The sequence below is a fragment of the Bombus huntii genome, chromosome 18 (assembly GCF_024542735.1).
Source record: "Bombus huntii isolate Logan2020A chromosome 18, iyBomHunt1.1, whole genome shotgun sequence".
NCBI lineage: Eukaryota > Metazoa > Arthropoda > Insecta > Hymenoptera > Apidae > Bombus > Bombus huntii.
Window position 1 is genome coordinate 1,245,133 of NC_066255.1, and position 18,287 is coordinate 1,263,419.

Genomic DNA, 18,287 nt, shown 5'->3' on the forward strand with positions numbered 1-18,287 from the left:
AAGTATCAGATGGTAGCGTCTGATGTATGGCCCACATCCATTTGCATAACTGAAACATGCTTCCGTTTTCGAATAAGGGTCATTGCACATCAAATTGATCATTTTTTGACTTCAAAGTTAGGAATTTTTTTCAGTGGCATATCATATAATTTACGTGAATTGCTCATTTCATGAAAATGGAATTCAGAAACTATTTTTGTAATCGAGTTGCTCCTTTGAAGGTTTAATGTGTAAGATTTAACATATCTAAATGACATTTCGTTCGCAATAAAGAATCAATACTTTCTGATGTTGGAAATTATAAACACATGTCTGTTAATTCTGAAAATTTTACTTCCAACTGATTTTCAAAAATTTTCAAATATTGAATCCGCCTTAAACGTATGTAAGTACCTGTTTGACAATCGTCTAAAGATGGAATTTCCATAGCGCCTTACGCGGCTGCGTCTAAAATCCGCAGTCTGAGTCTTAAATCCGAATTGTATGGACAACATCGATCGCCTGTCTGCACCACTCTCATAGCAACAACAGCTGATACACGCGTCCGACGCTTGTGTTGATACACATAACACAGACGACTATGCTAATGTCATTGACAGCAATGCTGCTATTTTCCGACAAACGAGTTTTAAGTGTTGCGTCGGGTGTTTAGATACTACGTAACTTTGTAACGATTTCGATGAACAACTGTATAATGTGTACCTTTTTTAGCGTTTATTCACAAAACAGTTTTAATATAATAATAACTACGTAATATTATAATATAATAATAATAATAACATAATGGTGTGATATTGACTGAAATGCCGCAGATCAATAAAATATTAGTTATAATGAATCCAAACCAATGCCTTTAAAATTACAGTACTCACAGATTATTAGAAAAGATAGAACAGATTAAAGAAAATTATGCTGATGAAATAAAATAAATAAAGGAAATAAAGAAACATCAAATGAAATAAAAAAATATAAAGTAATATATGATCATATAAATAAAGTAAAACAAAATAATTAACGGACCAATTTACAAATAGAAACTTTTTACAAGCATATAAGTAACATTATGTCTAATTAAATTATAAACAGTTTACGATATTATCGCTACTCGTGTAACACTTTTAGTTTCATCATTCAAAGGAATACGTTTACTGAAGTTGATTCAGAATGTCAGTAGGCGCCACCTTCTAACCACCGGTATGTATCCAAGTTTTGCCTATGATTATATTGTTCAAGTCTGGAATTTGGTAATTAATAGTGTAAATTTACTCGGTAATACTGTGTTGTATATCAAATGTTTTTATCTTTCTTATTTCGTTTTTGATTACACGATGTCAATGGATCAAACATCTAAATTCGCGTCTAATATATTGTTCGAAATGCAATGCTCGAAAGGATGTAGCTGTAAAGATCATTTGCCACATGAAAAGGTTAACAGATAACCTGCGTTATCCGGAAGGATAGCGGAAGCCCTTCGCGGTCCCCCCAAAAAGATCTGATAAGTCCCGCCGGAAGGCGACAGTGCCTTTATATATGTGTATTTATATATGTGTTCTATCCTTGTTTACGGGAGTGTTAAACGTGTCTCCTTTCATACTACAAAAAAAAATTTTTTTTTACGTGGAGGAAATCTTCATAGACACCTTACTACCCTAAGTGTAGATGGGCAGAAGGTAGTGCCGGATTCTTACCGGCTAAAACCTCCACGAACGGGACGGTGCACCAGTGCGAGTTGATCGTCGGACCCCTGTGTGCTGAACACCAAGCACCTTTAACCAAGTATTCCCAGAAAGTATACCGAGAACACACGCAAGGGAGGGGCTGACTGCTTGCCTGTATTATATTACTTTTAAGAGAAATTTTGGTTTTTCCGTCCCCTTTTTGAAGATGTCCTTTATACCGAGGATTCGAACTCGCCACGCGTCGTCTTCAGATCTGGGCTTTAACGAGCGTAGCTGGCTGCCCCGCCGGCTTTCTAGCTGATTGGAAAGCATTTGATTCTTAATGTGGCAATGTATATCAGGAAGTATTCTAATTAACCTCTTGAAGGAGATGTATATTTTTCATAGCCCCCTCAAAATACAAGGAGCGAACGTAAATAATTCCCTCAATTAAAAGTATTATTATTAAATCTATTATAAAGCTCTTAATATATTTTTGCTGCTATTATATTTCTTGTAGTAAGAGTAGTGTTGAAAGGCAAGGAGAGGATCCTGAGTGCCCTGAAAGTTCGTCAAGAAGTTTATTTAAATAATTATTATAGCACCTTAAAGTCTATTTTTTCTTTTTAAAAAACACATTTTTGTAAACCCGCCAAAATTTTTAATTTCACACTATTTTCTGCCTCCTTGTTAATTCTGCACTCTGCTACAAGTAGTATACCAATAACTAATTTTTTCTACGTTAGTTTTACTCATATTGTTAAGAATGATAATAAAGCACGACTTGATCTTGTCTAATCTTTTTTTCTCTCTTTCTTTCTACAAATTTAATTTTTTTCCATCCAACTTGCGTCTACTGATTTTCAATTACAATTCAGATATCTATATACCCTTCTCACAGCGGTCAAATGTATTGCTTTTGAGTTCCGATTATATTGTGACAGTTTACTTGGCGTGTAAACAATATCATTTTGTCATTAGATGGTATTGACATAATCCGCAATCATTTAGTTGCCAATGCAGTAAATCTACTACCACTAATCAGTGGTCTCAGTAACCGTTGGTATTCGGTCTTCTTTTTTCTCTTTACGTGACACCGGCTTCGGCGAACCTCATATGCATCTAAATCTTGCTTTAAATGCATTTAAATTTTCTTACTGGCTATTTTACTAGATATTCCTTGAAATTTTTTCTTTGTATGATATTTCCTATAATTATATCACATCATATCACATTATATCACAATCTCCAGGTATTTTTCCGCACTTTCATTTGCCCATTCCCTTTTCTCCTTCTCTTCTTCTTTCTTTCCCTCATTTTTTTATGAGTCTGGCCCCCCTATTTCTATTTCTGACGGCACGTGGTCCGACTCTGTTCTTTTTCCTACTTTCATGTCGATTATTTCTTTTGTCGCCTCCTGATTGCCAATCACGTAATCTATTATTGAGTTTCCTCTCTCCCCGATACATGTCCACTCCTCTCCTTCTTAATCTCTTCCATTGATTATCATCCAGCCTCTCTCTTCCAGGTACTTCAACAGAGTTCTTCCTTCCATGTTTATCATGATGTCTTTTGATCGCCTGTTTTTTTCTTTCCCTAGATCCTCGTTTATCGGCCCTCCTTCTTCTCCCTCTTCCTGCGTTCCAGTCAACGCAGATGATCATCACTTCCTCCTCTCTTCCGTCTACTATTCCCTCTATTGTTTTCGCACGATCGCGGGGAGACACGATCTCGAAGAAGCGCGCCAACGGGAGTCGTAAATTCCCGTTACGATTTGCTAATCGACGCCGCGAATCGTTCGATCCCTTATTTCTTTTGGGATAATAAGGGTAGTTAAATCAAAGATAACGCTGCTGCTAACAATAGTTTGACTGACAAACGTGTGGAAACAATGCAGCTAAAAAGTGCCGTTTTATGGTGGGTCCTTGAGTTTATTGAGGGTCTAGAAGGCTATCGGTGGGCCGCTGGCTGCTAGGTAGCGTCGGCTGGAATGCATGTTCCATGTGACGCAACATCCTCCCCCCGTTGAGGGGGAACCGATCAAGTTCTATATGTGGGTGTGTGATCCACCTCCTTCGATGTCAGTGATTGTCCGGACTCATCTTGAACTGATTGACATGACAGGGGAACCAGTCGTTTGACGCCGCGGTCCAGGAGGCTCGATGATGTCTGCACAGTCGCTGTCCGTATTATGCCATCGGCTTCGGAATAGACCTTGACTACACGGCCCAAGGGCCAATGCATCGATGGAACGTTGTCTTCTCCGAGGAGGACGATTGTACCTTCTTGTATGTTGTGTCCACCCTTGGTCCATTTACTGTGGTTGTTCAATTGATTGAGGTACTCCTTATGCCAGCGTTTCCAAAAATGTTGTTTAAGTTTTTGGATATGCTGCCATCTGGAGAGCCGGTTGGATGGAGTGTCCCTGAAATCTCGCTCACGCACACTCATTAATTACTCGCCGATGAGGGAATGACCCGGAGTGAGGACGAGGAGATCCTTGGGATCAGTGGATATGGGTGTTAATAGTCGGGAGTTGAGAACTGCTTCGATTTCTATGACAAGTGTATTGAATTGCTCGAACGTAAACAACTCATTACCGACGATGCGTCTGAAGTGATATTTGAAGGGCTTCACCGCTGCCTCCCATAGTCCCCCGAAATGTGGAGAATGAGGGGGTATGAAGTGCCATTCGATTTGCTTGTTGGCTAGGAAAGTAATTACCTTTTCGATGTGATCGTCCGATTTCAGCAATTCGTAGAGCTCCCTTAAGTCGTTGTTTGCGCCGATGAAATTTGAGCCATTATCGAAATGGAGGGTCGAACAAAACCCTCGCCGTGCGATGAATCGACGAAGAGCGGCGATGAAGGATTCGCTCGTGAGATTTCCAACGAGTTCGATGTGCACCGCCTTGACTGCTAGGCATATGAAGATGGCTACATACACCTTGACCCGTCGACGGTTGCGATCTCGTTTCTCCTTGATTTAAAATGGCCCACAGTAATCGACGCCGACGTTTGTAAATGGTCGAGATTCAGTTACTCGAGCCTCCGGCAGATTACCCATTATGTAATCTACTTGTGGTGGATGAGCACGAACGCAGCGAACGCAGTTTTTGATCGTATGCCATACCTGACTTCTGCCATCGATGGGCCAGTATCGCTGTCTCACTGCGTATAAAATCGCTTGTGTACCTGCATGCAGACTGACCTTGTGCTCGTTTTCGATAATCCGGGACGTTGTCGGAGATTTGGGTAGGATGATCGGGTGCTTCTGTGTGAAAGCCATCGGTGCTTGACTCAGTCGGCCCCCGAGGCGCAATATTCCTGCCTTGTCTATAAACTGCTGAGTCGTTGGCGTTTCCTATTGACCGGCATATTTCGAGTCTTCCGGAGCGTGGATAGCTCTTCTGGAAAATGAATATGTTGGAATAACCGAATGAGTTTGTCATGGGAAATCCGTAATTCTTCTGCGTTTAGTGGTGACGATCAGTTTTGTGGTTGTCTCCACCGGAGACAGCGAGCGGCGGTGCGGATTAACCTTGTCCACGATGAAAATCTGTCCAAGAGGCTGTTGTCGACAGGAGTTGTGGCGAGACAAGTTGCTGCTTTCCGTTCTGGTAAGTTGGCTAAACGTGTTGGACTCCACATCGGCCAATATTCTTCTGGTTGTTGCAGCCACCGTGGTCCAGTTTGCCACATGTTAGGCTGCAGGAAGTCTTCGGCTGATTGTCCTCGAGAAATCAGACCCGCCGGATTGTCATTGGTGGGAACATGACGCCAATCTGTGAAGCTAGTTTTGTTCTGTATCTCGGCTACGCGATTTGCGACGAATGTTTTCAGTGTGTGAGGTGACGAATTGATCCACTGAAGAACAATGGTGGAATCCGTCCAATAAACTGTACGCTTTACCTCGATATGCAATGCTTGCCTTATGATTGCAATTAGTGACGTGAGTAGAAGAGCGCCACTCAGTTCAAGTCGTGGAATGGTTTGCGTTTTGAGCGGAGCTACCTTCGATTTCGCAGTGAGTAGTCGTGTCTGGACGTTTCCGTAATGATCGAGAGACCTCAGATAGACACAGGCTCCGTATGCCCTTTCGCTGGCGTCACAAAAGCCGTGGAGCTCAATCTCGATGAGTGTTTTTATTATGGTCTTGCGTGGGAACCGTATCTCGTTGAGTAGTGATAGTTTGGTGTAGTAACGGTTCCACTCGGAATGCAAATCCGCTGGCAGGGCCTCGTCCCAGTCGACCTTTAGCGACCAGACTCGTTGAAGTATAATCTTCGCTCGAACGATCACTGGCGCAAGCGATCCTAGTGAGTCGTAGATTCTGGCGATCACCGAGCTGATCGATCGCTTTGTAACCCAAGAGATCTTGGCGTTAGCTTCGACCGAGTAGAGTATTGCGTCGTCCTTGGAATCCCAAAATATGCCGAGTGTTTTTAGGGTTTGATACTCAACTAATTGTAACCTTCGGCTTTTGTCTTGTTCGGATAACCCTTGGAGGATGCTCTGGTCGTTGGAAGCCCATTCTCGAATGTTCAAACCGGCGGATTGGAGAAGTTCGGTTAGTTCCTTTCTGAGGGGTAGTACCTCTTCCTTCGTGTCCGCTCCGGTGAGGGCGTCATCGACGTAGAAGTCTCGTCGCAGAGCCGATGACGCTCGTGGAAATCGATGTCCTTCATCGTCTGCCAACTTCTTGAGACACCGTAGGGCCAAGTATGGAGCTGCCGATAACCCGAACGTCACGGTGTTAAGTTGGTAGGTTTCGATTTCCCCCTCCTTGTTACGCCAAACGATTTGTTGATATTGTCGGTCCTCTGATCGCACCAGGAATTTCCTGTACATCTTCTCGATGTTCCCGGTGAGTACATACTGATGCAGACGGAATCTAAGCAGGATATTGAATAGATCCTCTTGTAACTTGGACCCTCCATAGAGTGTGTCGTTTAATGATACTCCGGTGCTGCTAGCCGCGGATCCGTCGAACACGACTCGGAGTTTCGTTGTTTCGCTCGCTACCTTGATCACGGCGTGGTGTGGTAGATAATACCCGCCTTCGTCGGTGTTGTCAGGACTGATTTTTGACATGTGTCCTCGATCTAGATAATCTTGGATTACCGCTCGATAATCGGCTTCAAAGCGCCTGTCGCGCTGGAATCGGCGGTTGAGGGATGCGAGTCGTTTCATTGCCAATGCCTTGGATGATCCGAGCGACGAGAGATTTTCGTTGAACGGGAGAGCGACGATGTATCGTCCTTCGCTGGTGCGTCGGGTGTGAGCTCTGAAATGATCTTCGCATCGTCGCTCTGCTTCTGAGATGTGTTTGATTGGGGGTCCTTCGTCGATTTCCCAGAACCGCGTAAGGTCTACTTGCGGAGCCGTCGTGGATGCGTGAAAAGTGTTTGTCGCGGTTGAGGAAGTTGGACTCCCCCCGATTACCCAGCCGAATAGTGCTTTTTGCGAGCGCAGTTCCGGTTCGTCCGGTTGCGTCAGGTTGATTTGTCCGACGTACATCGACGAAAGAGTTGTGCCCGAGCTTAATAAGACAGCGATCGGGGAAGGCACATGAAATCGGGGATCGGCTAGCTTGATATTCCTGGGTATGTCAAGCGCCGAACGATCGATGGGCTGACTTGAAATCAGGTGCGTTATGGCTGGAATGACGAGAAATGCCAATGTGCATTCGTACTTGCCGTCAATGGAGGTAATCGTCGCCCTTATGAGTCGCCTTGATGTCGTCTTCAATGTATCGAGAGCTCCAATTGGGACCGAACACTTCCTTTGCCTTATTCCGAGGATGTTTGCAAGCCTTTCTGTGATGAAGTTCATGCTGGATCCGGTGTCGAGGAGCGCACGGCACTGGATCGGTTGCTGTTTGTTGGTTAGTATGTGGACTTGGGCTGTAGTCACTATGTCATTATGCAATACCTCGGAAGCTGCTGGTCGGGTATCTTCGGTCCTTGTCGGAGTTCTGGATTTTTGGCGTCATTGTTTACGCGTATGTGTCCATTTCGGACTGTCGGATGAACTGGTGGGCGAGTTCGTCCGGGTTGTCCCCGAATTGTGTTTCTTCGCGGTTTTCCGCTTACCTGTAGGTGACGGGGGCAATGCTGTTCTCCTGCTTGACGAGGAGGGACTTCGGCTCGAGGTGGAGGAATTCGACCTCGACGGCTGTTTTTCCGGATGTCGTTTGTTCTGGTGAAGCTCTTGGTTGTTGAACCGTGGGAACCTGGAGTTCCGTGCTAATTTCTCGAGGAATTTTAGCAAATGACTATACTGAGACACTTCGTGGTCAGGTAGCGCCATTTCCCATTGTTTTTGAATACTTAATGGTACCTTCGACAAAATGATGCAGTTAAGTAGAGCACTGTTATCGGGGTTGACTTGTCCTAATTTGTTTAAAGCACATATATGTTGCTGAATAGTGTGGGCTAAGCGCCTTAATTCCGTTGGAGACTCGTTGGTTAATTTGGGGTAATCAAGCATTGGCATGCAATGATTGAATGCGGTGTATCGAGGACTCTCTAGTCGTATTATCGCTCACTGTATTCGACTTGTTGACTGCTTGAAGAGATGCTTGATTGAGACTGAGCTATTCGCTCTTGTGCTTTTCCGGAGGAAAGTTTGGTGTGGGTGGGCCCTATGAATGAAGAACGCGGATTCGTTGTTCACACCTGTACCTTTACCTGAGGGTAAAGATCCGCGATGCCGATTGGTTATGACCCCTGCTAATGAAGAAGGATATGGGGAAGTCTCCCACCAACGTGGATCGGGGTGACTTCATTCTTGGGGAAAACCAGTCGTTTTCGGTGGCCATGTGTTCGGTTTTCCGTTCGGCGACTACCCGCTTTCTCCGTGAATTTTGAAAGCCTAATAAACTCAAGGACTTCTCCGGAACTTTGGCATAACCGAAAATACTTCTAGGCAATAGTTTGACTGACAAACGTGTGGAAACAATGCAGCTAAAAAGTGCCGTTTTATGGTGGGTCCTTGAGTTTATTGAGGGTCTGGAAGGCTATCGGTGGGCCGCTGGCTGCTAGGTAGCGTCGGCTGGTATGCAGACGTTCCATGCGACGCAACATTCCCTCATTTTTTTATGAGTCTGGCCCCCCTATTTCTATTTCTGACGGCACGTGGTCCGACTCTGTTCTTTTTCCTACTTTCATGTCGATTATTTCTTTTGTCGCCTCCTGATTGCCAATCACGTAATCTATTATTGAGTTTCCTCTCTCCCCGATATATGTCCACTCCTCCCCTTCTTAATCTCTTCCATTGATTATCATCCAGCCTCTCTCTTCCAGGTACTTCAACAGAGTTCTTCCTTCCATGTTTATCGTCATGTCTTTTGATCGCCTGTTTTCTTCTTTTCCTAGATCCTCGTTTATCGGCACTCCCTCTTCTCCTTCTTCCTGCCTTCCAATCAACTCAGATGATCATCACTTCCTCCTCTCTTCCGTCTACTCTTTCCTCTATTTCTTTCCATGTCCCTTTTGGGTCTTGATTATAAACCAGCATTACCCTATACGTCTTATCATTGTGTACTACTTTTCTTTCCATTATATTATCACTTATTTCTTTGTAATCTATTTCTCTCAGTTCTTTATTTATACCCGTTATTATTCCCCCTTTGCTCTTCCTTTTTTCCTTACTCTCATTGCTGCCGTGCATTTCCAGTCGAATTCTTTGGGTAGTCCATATTTCAGTTTTTCCCAATTGTCTTCCTCTATCTATGTTTTGCTTGAGCTTGACCACGTCGAATTTCTTCAAATATTCCCACACCTCCTTGACCTTACTTATTAGCCCTGCCACATTCCAGAAGCACATTTTCATCCCCTTTGTAGCCCCCCTCCTCTTTCCCCTTTTTTCACTTTTCATCCCCTCTATTTCTTTCTTCCTCTAGCCTCTCTTCATTTTCGTACCACTTGTACCATCTGTTTTCTATTTTTAGTTCCTTATATTCCATCCTCACATCTTCGCCCTTTTCCCTTCTTAATCTAGTTATCCTTCTTATTTGTTGCTGTAGCTCAATTTCTTTTCTTGTCAGATCGTCATCTATATATACCCCCTTTTCCAATTTGCTTTGTTCCTTCATTATCCTCATTTTTTCCTTCATTGATTTCATCGTCGCCACTATTATTGTGTCTTTGTCCCTCACCCTTATCATAGGGCAACCACTATACCTGAAACAACCAACAGACAAACAAAAACAGTTCCACTAGACATCCGCGAAAAAATTAGAGAAAAAATAAAAGCGAAAGCAAAATGGCAAAAACACAGAACAATAGAAAACAAAAAACACCTAAACAAACTCGCAAAAGAAATAAAAAACAAAATAAAAGAGCACAACAACAACGAGTTCACAAAGTTCATCGAGTCACTATCTGCTCACGAGAACTACAACTACTCCCTATGGAAAGCCACAAAAAGAAAAAGATAAAGAAGACAATAAAAATGGTACCAGCAATCAGAAGAGCAGATAACACATGGGCAAGAAGCAACGAAGAGGAAGCTGAAGAATTTTCCAACTACCTATGCAACACATTCACCCCAGATAACATCAACGACAGCAACCACAATAGTCATACGGACGAGGGTGCGCTAACTACTAGTATACCAACTGACAATCACTACACCATACCCAAAGCAACAGCACAAGAAATCGGAAACATAATTGAGAAAACAAAAAATAATAAAGCACCAGGAATCGACCTAATTAACGGCAAAGTCTTGAAGAACCTTCCGCCAAAAGCGATAAGACAAATCACAATAATAGTTGACGCAATACTAAGAATACAATACTTTCCAAAAACTTGGAAACTGGCATAAATCATAATGATACCCAAACCAGGCAAGGCCCCACACGAAACCAAATCCTACCGACCAATCTCTAGTCGTCTCTACCGTCGTGAACATAGTGTGCTCATTACATGCTCTATTTGTCCATTGGCCCTACTAGCTCCGGTTGCTATCAGGTGGAGTTTTATGTTTCTGTTTTTACAAAAGCTTTGAAACTCCTTGCCTGTGAAGCATCTTCCCTGGTCCGATATTACCCGGCAGGGACTGCCGAATAAGAATATAGCCGACTTAAGTGCTTCGATGGTGTTACTGGAGTCTATTTTGCGGGTGTGACGTAGGTATACGAATTTGGTGAAGGCGTCGACCAACACAACGACGTACTCCTTCGAGTCACTCTTCCCGCTCAATTTGCCCGTGACATCTACGTGCACCGTGTGCCAAGGTATGCTAGTCTTGGGTATGTGGTGCAGTTCCGCTTGTATCTTGCCTGAACTGGCCTTCGAAACTCGACAGGCATGGCAGTTCTCGACGAATTTGCGAACATATTTCGCCATTCCCTCGAACCAGTAATGCTCGTACAGTTTCTCCAGCGTTTTATCCCACCCCAAGTGCATAATTGACTGGTGCACATGGTTAATCACTGACCATCTGAAGCTTCTCGAGACAATGGGCAAGCAGAGAGTTTTGCCCCTCCTTTGTATTTTGCGGTACAGGGTGCCGGACCGTAATTCGTAGGTGTTCGAGACGTCTTCCGCGAGCTCTTCGTTCTGTAGTTTGCCGACGATTTCCGAGATTTAGGGGTCGCGACGTTGTTCCGCTAGTAGCCAGTCGTCGGAGATCTCGGCCATATTAATCTCTTTCGCCGGACGGAAATGACCTTTTGTCTTATCTTTTCATGCCTATCCGTCCAAGCGATGTACTTGCTACTAGAAGTGAGTGCATACAGGGGTTTCATCACTTGTGAAAATTTGGGGATGAACGTCCGGAAGTAGGAGGCCAGGCCTATGAACTGCCGGAGCTGTGTGACGGTCAACGGAGCTGGTAGAGAATTCAAAGCTTGTATCTTTCCCGGGTTTGGACGAACTTCTCCGTTACGACCCACGTACCCCAGATAAAGTGCCGACGTCTTCAGGAAGGAACATTTCGCGAAATTGAAAGAAAATCCGGCGTCCACGAGGGTGTTTAGTACGATGTGCAACCTTTCTAACGCCTGGTCGATTGAGTGGGCAATTATTAGAACGTCGTCCAGATAAACAACGGCGTACGAGTGCGCGAGGTCGCCTAAGGCCTTGAGGATGGCCCTCTGGAAGACGGCAGGGGCATTTTTCAGTCCGAACGGCATCGTTAGGTATTCGTATTGGCCGTCGGGGGTGACGAACGCGGTATACTCTGTCGAGTCGGGGTGACTGGGAATTTGGTGAAACCCGCTGGCCATGTCCAGGGTGATAAAGTATCTCGCGTTTTGTAGTCTCGCGATTTGGTCCGCGATAAGGGGTAAGGGATACCGATCCGCGACCGTGTTTTTGTTCAGCTCTCGGAAGTCTACACACAATCTATCCGTGCCGTCCTTCTTCTTCACGAGTACCATGAGGCTCGCGAACGGCGAATTGCTAGGCCTTACTATTTTGGCTCTAATTAATTCGTCTATCCTTTCGCGTACTATCCTGCGCTCTTGCTCGCTATGTCGGTAGGGGCTTCGTTGCACGGTGACGTTGGGATCGATTAGCCGTATCTCTAGCTGACCCGTACTTACGCGAGTACGCGGGAAGCCCGTAATGAATGATTCTTTGAAACTCTCGAGGATGGAAATCAATCGAGCCTTATCGTTACCGATCACGTCGGTGTCGACCTCGTTAATATCGACCGCGACCTCCGAGACTTTACTACAAACGTTAATCACCTTGCTCCTGTAAATATCAACGCTGTCTCGTGTAATGTTTACGTCAAAACCCTGGCTTAAAATTTCACGACCAATCATGATATCGTACTTTAAGTTGCTGTCCGCAAGAACGTGAAAAGTTATGTCCAATGTAAGACCGTTGATACACACGGTGGACAGAATCTGAGACGTACTTTCCGTGCACGTATTTCTTATTTCTCGCAGTACTACTACGTGAGTCGTTCTTCTGCCGGAAAATTTCGAGGCTGCGGACTCTTTAATTAACGAACATTCGGCTCCAGAATCGAAGTAGAATGGAAACGACTCACCCTGCTGGCTTAGTCTATCCGTCGGGGCTTCCACCACGCAGGCATCAACCCGGCGCTCACCCTCGGGGCGATGTTTTCCTTCTCGCCGCGATGGACAGCGAGACGCGATGTGTCCCTGCTTGTGGCAGTGAAAGCACAACGCTTTTGGTGGTGCAGCCGGTCGGCTTTCCTCCGGGCGTCGGGGGTCCTTCTTCGGTTCCCACTTCGCCCTCTTGCAGCATTCGGATGTCGGATGTCCGTAAATACCGCAGTGGCCGCACCTGGTCCGGGGGGCGGGTGACCTGCCTCGTTTGTTTCCGGAGCTCGCTGATGACCTCCACGGCGAGGGCGTTGGCCACTCCGCGTATAGGAAGGGCTTCATTTCTCTTTGGAATTGTTTCACCGACGTGATGTCACTCGTGAGCGCTAGTCGTTTAAAACGTTCGTCGCGCAAGGCCAGCAGATGGAGGGCGGTGGCGGCGAGTACCTCTTCCCTGGTTGAATTTCGGCACTTCGACCCCAGGAGGGTGATGATACGATTTCCGTACGCCCCTGGTGTTTCGCCGTCCCGCGGTAGTTCCTCGGCTACCTTGATTAGCGACGCGGCTGCTACTTCTTGGCCACCGAAGTGCGCGGCGAATTGTTCCTTAAAATCTGGCAAAGTGAGCTCGTCGCCGTTCAATATTTGCGTAAGCCAATATGCTGCCGGACCCTCTAGGGCACGGTTTAGGGCAGAATACAGTGCGCTGTTTTTCAGGGGGTGGTCCCTCATGAGCAGGCCGACGGCTGTGTACCAGGCGGCTGGATCTGCGTCAGCGGCTTCGGGGTTGAAGCGCGATAACGATACCCAGGTTGCCCGGTGTCCTTTCTTCTTCTTCTTCTTCTTCTTCCCTAGCGACCGCCTTAGTGCGCGCACGATGCTCTTACGATCCCGCGCCGATAACGTGTGTTCGGATCCCACTTCTGATGTCGAGTCTGAATCCGAATCCGAGCTCGAGTCACACTCCGAGTCCGAGCTCGAGGCGCCCTCCGGGGGAGGGCTCGCGGGAGGTAGCGGTTCCGCGTTGGAGTTTTCCATCGTCCTGAAGTTCCAGAGGGGCCCCGGCGTCCTCTCGTCTCCGACAAATATATAAAATGGTCATAAAACCAATCTGGACGTACGGAATAGCACTATGGGGAACAGCAGCAATGAGACATATAACCAAAATAGAGGCAATGCAATCTAAAATACTCAGAACAATAGTAAATTCGCCATGGTACGTTAGAAACGAGGACATTCGGAAAAATCTGGGAATACCAACGGTCAAGGAGGAGATTAACAGAAGTGCAAGAAGGTACAGAGAAAGAATAGCAACGCACCTAAACCGGCTGGCAGCGGAAACGATCGACACATCAAGCATAAGAAGAAGATTAAAAAGGAAACACCTAACAGACCTCACAAGGACATAACCTAACAAACACGATGATGGTACCCCGCTGGGTGTAGCCACATACATGTTATATTAGTATACCGCTATAATATTTTACCAAATGTCCTACTGGACAAATTGGAAAATTTAAATAAATAAATAATAAAACCCTTATCATACGTGTTCTTTCTATTTTTGCCCCTACTTTCATTTTTTCTCTTATGAACTCCTTTACTGTCTCTGCATTGCTTCCTTCGTTCCAGTCTACTCCTTCGATTACTATGTTCCTTCTTCTTTTCTCTCTCGCTCTCTGCCCTGTCCTTCTCCTCCCCGATTCTTCTGACTCTGCCCAATAGTCCTTTCTTTTCCCTTTCCCACTCTTCTTTCTCTCTCTCTCTCTCTCTCTCTCCCTTCTTTCTCTTTCCGCATTTCCCTCTTCATCGCCGCCACTTGCTTTTCGAATATACCTTTTATTTCCTTTATCATTGTCTCGAATCCTCTTTCCATTTTCTCCATTTTTTCCATCATTAACTCCCCCCTTTCTCCCTGGTTGGTGTCTCTTTTTCTCACAAGCTGTATTTATCCAATGTAGTTTTGAAATCAGCCTTATCATCCGCTTTACCCGTGTTCCATGGTTTTCCACTGTTTATCGCCATCTGTCGTTTCCCCATCTTACTTCTTTTGCCGGGTTTCCGACTTCCTAACCTCTTCTCTTCTAGTTTTTCTTATTTGTATCTCTCTCTCGTTACTGTCTTCTTTTCGCTTTTCTTTCACTTTCTCCTCGTCTGCTCACCCTTTATTTTAACTTCTTCGTGTCACTTTGTGTTTCCTTCTCCTTTTTCCCTTCACACTTCACTTTTTCCACAGAGCTCACCATTCGCGTGTTACCCTCGCCCCGAACCAAACCGGGAGTCCATCATCTGTAATGATTTTTCGTAAACAGAACACTCGAAAATTAATATTTTGTAATCACTTAATTTTTTCAAAACATCTTTTATAATTTAGTAGGTTTTTTTATTGCCAAGGAGATTTAACTTTTTTTTTAAATAACTCCTCTCGTAGGAATTTTGGGAATAATTGTTATTTTTGCTCACTAGTCGAAATATTTCAAGCTCTTCATACTTTTAACCTTTTAAACAAAGTCAGAAAATCCTATGCAGCTTGTAGGGATCTAGAAACAGCCTGATTTATTTATTCTAATTGTTTTTAGGTGTCTTTACCAATTTATAATGTTCCATTACAAAGTATCGTAAATTAGATAGCCCTACCTTTAAATATAAATAGGACATTTTATTGTAAAACCACGTATATATCTTGTTACGAAACTATCAATTTCTTAACAAATTTTTCTAGCTTTCACTTCTATTCTTTGTTTTCTCCTTACTATGTTTGCGTTTACGTATATTTAAAAACACTAATTAAATACATCTTCAGAATTTTGGATCTTCATAGCCGAAATAATGGTATAGGAACACTAAATTCACACTTGGAATTAATATTAGAATAGTTATATATGTATTTGATAAACGATTCCAAAGATATTAATCGATACACACTTGCACGCTTCTCAGCACTTTCTTCCATACCAGACTGTTAATTCAACAGTTTACATTCTTTTGTTTTCGAGACTCCGTGCTCACACAATCTTCCACACACTGATATTCACATACATGCATCGCTACTACGACGTAGCTAACCTAGTCTAGCATATAAAATTATACATATCTCAATAATATGATTTCAAGTCGTTTCTTGATAAAAATTCCCTATCTCGCTCCTTTTATAAAATTAAAACGTTCTATCTGAAGCATTTAACTAATTAATACATTATTATCTATTTATTTATTATTTATTTTTCATTATCTATTGCTATTATCTATGTATTATCTATCTGTATACTTAGTTATAATTGTAGGTATAAGCTGTTACGAAAAGCTGACTTAATTAAATCGAATAAAGAACAGCAAGAATCACAGGAAGAAAATGTAAAACCTCAGTTTTTTCAGTCTCGAAGTGCCAGATAGAATGCTAAGTAACGATAGAACCGACAGTATAAGTATCAGATGGTAGCGTCTGATGTATGGCCCACATCCATTTGCATAACTGAAACATGCTTCCGTTTTCGAATAAGGGTCATTGCACATCAAATTGATCATTTTTTGACTTCAAAGTTAGGAATTTTTTTCAGTGGCATATCATATAATTTACGTGAATTGCTCATTTCATGAAAATGGAATTCAGAAACTATTTTTGTAATCGAGTTGCTCCTTTGAAGGTTTAATGTGTAAGATTTAACATATCTAAATGACATTTCGTTCGCAATAAAGAATCAATACTTTCTGATGTTGGAAATTATAAACACATGTCTGTTAATTCTGAAAATTTTACTTCCAACTGATTTTCAAAAATTTTCAAATATTGAATCCGCCTTAAACGTATGTAAGTACCTGTTTGACAATCGTCTAAAGATGGAATTTCCATAGCGCCTTACGCGGCTGCGTCTAAAATCCGCAGTCTGAGTCTTAAATCCGAATTGTATGGACAACATCGATCGCCTGTCTGCACCACTCTCATAGCAACAACAGCTGATACACGCGTCCGACGCTTGTGTTGATACACATAACACAGACGACTATGCTAATGTCATTGACAGCAATGCTGCTATTTTCCGACAAACGAGTTTTAAGTGTTGCGTTGTGTGTTTAGATACTACGAGACTTTGTAATGATTTCAATAAACAACTGCATAATGTGAACCTTTTTTAGCGTTTATTCACAAAACAGTTTTAATATAATAATAACTACGTAATATTATAATATAATAATAATAATAACATAATGGTGCGATATTGACTGAAATGCCGCAGATCAATAAAATATTAGTTATAATGAATCCAAACCAATGCCTTTAAAATTACAGTACTCACAGATTATTAGAAAAGATAGAACAGATTAAAGAAAATTATGCTGGTGAAATAAAATAAATAAAGGAGATAAAGAAACATCAAATGAAATAAAAGAATATAAAGTAATATATGATCATATAAATGAAGTAAAACAAAATAATTAACGGACCAATTTACAAATAGAAACTTTTTACAAGCATATAAGTAACATTATGTCTAATTAAATTATAAACAGTTTACGATATTATCGCTACTCGTGTAACACTTTTAATTTCATCATTCAAAGGTATACGTTTACTGAAGTTGATTCAGAATGTCAGTAGGCGCCACCTTCTAACCACCGGTATGTATCCAAGTTCTGCCTATGATTATATTGTTCAAGTCTGGAATTTGGTAATTAATAGTGTAAATTTACTCGGTAATACTGTGTTGTATATCAAATTTTTTTATCTTTCTTATTTCGTTTTTGATTACACGATGTCAATGGATCAAACATCTAAATTCGCGTCTAATATATTGTTCGAAATCCAATGCTCAAAAGGAAAAATTATTAGCACCAAAAATTATTATGTGCCAATAATTATTTTTAACATAAAAATATTAGCATAGAGGAATCCCTCCGCGATCCTTCCAAAAAGATCTGGTAAGTGTTGGCGAAAGGCGACAGTGCCTTGCCATTTATATGTGTGTTCCACCCTTGTATACGGGAGTGTTAAACGTTTCTCCTTTCATACTATAAAAATTTTTTTTTTTTTTACGTGGAGGAAATCTTCATAGACATCTTACTACCCTAAGTGTAGGTGGGCAAAAGGTAGTGCCGGATTCTTACCGGCTAAAACCTCCACGGGCGGGACACGATGGTAGGTGTTGCGAGGTGCTAGTGTGGTGGTAGTGTGTGCTTGACACCAAGCACGTTTAACCATGTACTCCCAGAAAGTACATCCATCCACGCCACACGCAAGGGCGGGGCTGGCCGCTTGCCTGTAGTATGTTTCTTTTAAAAGAAACTTTCTCATCCTGTGCTATTCGTGCCTCCATTATATGCCGAGGATTCGAACTCGCGACGCGTCGTCTTCAGTTCTGGGCCTTAACGAGCGTCGCTGGCTGTCCCGCCGAGCTTCTAGGTGATTGGAAAGTATTTGATTCTTAATGTGGCATTGTATATCATAGGAAGTATTCTAATTGGTCTCTTGAAGGAGATGTACATTTTTCATAGCCCTCTCAAAATACAAGGGGTAAAGGTAAATAATTTCCTTAATTAAATCATTATTATTAAATTTATTATGAAGCTCTTAATAACATATTTTTGCTACTATTATAATTCTTG

At 42.9% G+C, this 18,287-nt stretch overlaps 1 protein-coding gene, 1 non-coding gene and 1 pseudogene across 2 annotated transcripts; all 3 read right to left on the minus strand.

Moving 5' to 3' along the window:
• Positions 1–1,484: 1,484 nt before the first annotated feature.
• On the minus strand, positions 1,485–1,599 carry LOC126875628 (U6atac minor spliceosomal RNA; annotated as a pseudogene).
• Positions 1,600–4,112: 2,513 nt separating this feature from the next.
• Positions 4,113–8,149, minus strand: LOC126875569 (uncharacterized). The gene is made up of 3 exons (XM_050638520.1): positions 7,753–8,149; positions 5,199–7,602; positions 4,113–4,425 (listed from the first exon to the last, which is right to left on the minus strand). The coding sequence occupies exons 1-3, from the start codon at positions 8,147–8,149 to the stop codon at positions 4,113–4,115; spliced, it is 3,114 nt and encodes a 1,037-aa protein (XP_050494477.1).
• A 9,443-nt stretch (positions 8,150–17,592) lies between these two features.
• Positions 17,593–17,699, minus strand: LOC126875643 (U6atac minor spliceosomal RNA). Its single transcript, XR_007693607.1, has one exon. It is a non-coding gene; the product is annotated as a U6atac minor spliceosomal RNA (small nuclear RNA).
• Between the last annotated feature and the right edge of the window lie 588 nt (positions 17,700–18,287).

Bases quoted from the DNA above. Each gene is read 5' to 3' on its own strand.
- LOC126875569 (XM_050638520.1), bottom strand. From the start codon at position 8,149: ATGCTTGATTACCCCAAATTAACCAACGAGTCTCCAACGGAATTAAGG. The intron at 7,603-7,752 runs GTAAGCGGAAAA...ATACCCGACCAG, and splicing joins ATTGCCCCCGTCACCTACAG to CAGCTTCCGAGGTATTGCAT. The intron at 4,426-5,198 runs GTTAATCCGCAC...CAACGACTTAAG, and splicing joins AGATTTTCATCGTGGACAAG to GGAGCTCTACGAATTGCTGA.